Genomic DNA, 2,918 nt, shown 5'->3' with positions numbered 1-2,918 from the left:
ACACCTGCCAGAAGCTCCTGGGAGGCAGTAAGTGGGTAGGGTATAAGATGAAAACCCACTGCATTTCCCCACTCACCTCTCTTCGACATCCTGCAATGCAGCTCCTTCATGTTGGCTCCTCCCCAGTGCTGCCAAAATGCCCTCTGAGTCTTACCCAAGCTTCAGTCCCTTACAGCTGGAGTCAGGGAACTCTACTCTCCCCACACTGTGTGCTCTCCTGTCATGGTGAGCAGACCCCAAAATGTGCTACCATTCACCAGCTCTTCAGCTGGCACCTCAAGGAGAGAAGTGCCCTTCGGGGAGCCTCCACTCCCGGACCTCTGACAGCACAGTTTGTCATCACTCCTCTCTTCTACCTGATCAAACCAAGTGTGCTCTGGCACCGAACAGGTTCCTGATCAATAAATTACTATGGTTTACATGGTTCAAATTTAAGCTTTTATTTGTTTTTTTAAATTAAAAAAATAAATTTCGTTATTAAATAGTGGAATGGGTCTAAACTAACATTTACATATTAATTCACTTGCTTTAGGATGCCACCAGAGAAATAAATAAAGTAAACCACCCAGACAAAACTTTCTGTTAGAAAGCTCAACAGTGGTGTAATTCAGTTAAACAGAAAAAAAACCCCAAAAGTCTTAATTTTTACAATGAATGGTAAAAGTAAACCTCTGATTTTAGTGTCATCTAAATCTAGTTTCCATCACAAAGGCAGTCATTGTATTCAGAATACTATACCACAGTGCTAATGTCATCAGCTTCATCTGGTTTCTTTTGCCTGCTTGGCAGGGATTTCAAGTACTCAAGGTGCCTCCTCGCATCCTCCTGATTTTGCCGGACGTAATAAACCACATATGAGATCACCATGGTGAACCAGGCAAACATGGTGACCAGCATGGCGTAATCGGTAGTCTTTTTAGGAAGGTTGCAGAGGTCAGCATCATTGGCAGCATTGAGGAAGGGTCTCCCAGCATGTTCATCCAGCACAGAAGTCTTGCAGATGATGTTGTTGGCTGTCTCGTGGTTGGAAGCCATGCTCCTCAACACCTGCTGCAGCGTGCAGTCACAGTGCCAGGGATTGTTTGCAATTCTGGCTCTGGCCTTTAAGTTGTTGAAAGCGTTTTTGTGAACACTTTGAATCCGGTTCTCGGACAAATCCAGAGTCTGCAAGGTTTCTGCCACCCCTTTGAAGGCATGTTCATCTATAAACTCAATCCCATTTTTTGATAAATTGAGGACTCTCAGTTGGTGCAAGTCCTTAAAAATTTCGTTGGGGATAGATGTTATCTGATTGGAGTCCAAATAAAGTAAGACTGTTTCTGGAGGAAGATCTCTGGGTATTTCCTTGAGGTTCGCATTGCTACAGCTGACGTTCAGACCTCCGGAGCGAGAACAGAGGCAGCCTTTTGGGCACATACTGGCAGAATGAAAGCACAGTATCATGAGGACAAAACTTTGTAAGAGCAGACACATGGAGAGGGAACGAGTTAACCACAGGTCTACCAAATGCATGCTGGGGTGTCAGCATAATCACACAACCATTTCTCATTCAGCCAACAGTGGTGGGAAAAGGATCAGCAAAGCTGAAACGTGCCTTCATTTTCTTCGGTGGGATTAGTAAACACTGACTAACATGTGGCCTTCCTCATGGTCAATACTCTTCCTAGAATCACACCTACAGAGAGGAAGGAAAACAAGTTCCTTATACCATAAACTCCAATTTCAATTTTGTTTTCATTAAAAAAAATAGAAATAAAACAAAGTCATTGTGAAGTGCAACACTAAATCAATCATCTAATTATCCTATCAGTGCACCAGAGGATTTATTTAGGTAACTCCTATGAGCAATTATCTGAGTTTAGTACAGAAGTCCCCAGTACATTTTTAAGAGGATAGACTACACTTATTACAAACTGCACAAGTTTGGGCTTTAAAACTTATTAGAGGAGGCACTGGTATGTTTTTGTCACAGAGTTTTCTAAAACAGCTATAAAAAAGTAAATTACATTTTCCCTTGCTAAAGTAGAAGGAGCATTAATAGGAGCCGAGTTGGATCTCCAGCAAAAGTGACAGGTAAGTACCTCAAAATAATTTACCCTATTTTAAGTCCAAATCAAAGTAATTCAGCAAGGAAATATTTGTACTATATCAAGAAACAAAAATTAAATAAACCAAATGCTGCTGCACGACACCACAAATATCCACCATCTCCTTGTTTGTCTCTGCCTGCCTCTCTTCTGCCTTTGCTGGATTTCTTCTACCTTCCAGCATTTTGTGAGAGATTGCTGTGAGACCCACAGAAATAATTTCTACTTACAGTCTTCGTGAAAATAGAGAGAAAGAAAGAAATGTAGCAATTGCCAAAAACCCACATTCCCCCAAACCAAAAGCTCACACAAACCTATGTACTGAGCCAAACAACAACAAAAAACCCAACCTTATTCATGGCATGTAATTTGCTAATAGAACATGTGAAAAATATTGTTTCTGCTTCTCCCTGCTCAAGTTGGCTTAAAAATAGTAAATGTCCAGAAGCTTTTCCATTTTCTCCTTTAATTGGAGCACAAATACACAAGTCTGAAATGCTGACTAGAAGGTTTCAAAGACAACCTCATTTATTTTTTCCCCTACTATGGCAAACTATTAATTTTCTAAGGACACCAGGTCCATTTGTTTTTGTGGACATGTCCTCTGTCTTTGTAGCAGCTTGGATATTTGCAGCCTTCAGGTTGTATTTACATATAAATGTTTTCAATTTTTTTTCCCAAACCCACAGTGTAGTCCACTGAACAAGAAAATCCCAGCAGGGAGGACATTTGTGATTCTACAGGGAAAAGAAGAAAATGCACTGCAATAATTTTTGCCTGCAGAACTCACATACTAACTGCAGTTTCTGGCACATCACAGTAATATGGATC

General features: G+C 40.9%; 1 protein-coding gene across 1 annotated transcript; it reads right to left on the bottom strand.

Moving 5' to 3' along the window:
- Positions 1-415: 415 nt before the first annotated feature.
- On the bottom strand, positions 416-1,671 carry LRRC3B (leucine rich repeat containing 3B). Its single transcript, XM_010177204.1, has one exon. The coding sequence runs from the start codon at positions 1,510-1,512 to the stop codon at positions 733-735; it is 780 nt and encodes a 259-aa protein (XP_010175506.1). The 5' UTR covers positions 1,513-1,671; the 3' UTR covers positions 416-732.
- Between the last annotated feature and the right edge of the window lie 1,247 nt (positions 1,672-2,918).

The sequence above is a fragment of the Antrostomus carolinensis genome, unplaced genomic scaffold (assembly GCF_000700745.2).
Source record: "Antrostomus carolinensis isolate BGI_N321 unplaced genomic scaffold, ASM70074v2 scaffold3411, whole genome shotgun sequence".
NCBI classification, from domain to species: Eukaryota; Metazoa; Chordata; class Aves; order Caprimulgiformes; family Caprimulgidae; genus Antrostomus; species Antrostomus carolinensis.
Note: the sequence above shows the minus strand (reverse complement) of the source record. Positions and strands in the feature narration are given on the sequence as shown.

Excerpts from the sequence above, each read along its gene's own strand:
- LRRC3B (XM_010177204.1), bottom strand. The coding sequence starts at position 1,512 with ATGCATTTGGTAGACCTGTGGTTAACTCGTTCCCTCTCCATGTGTCTG.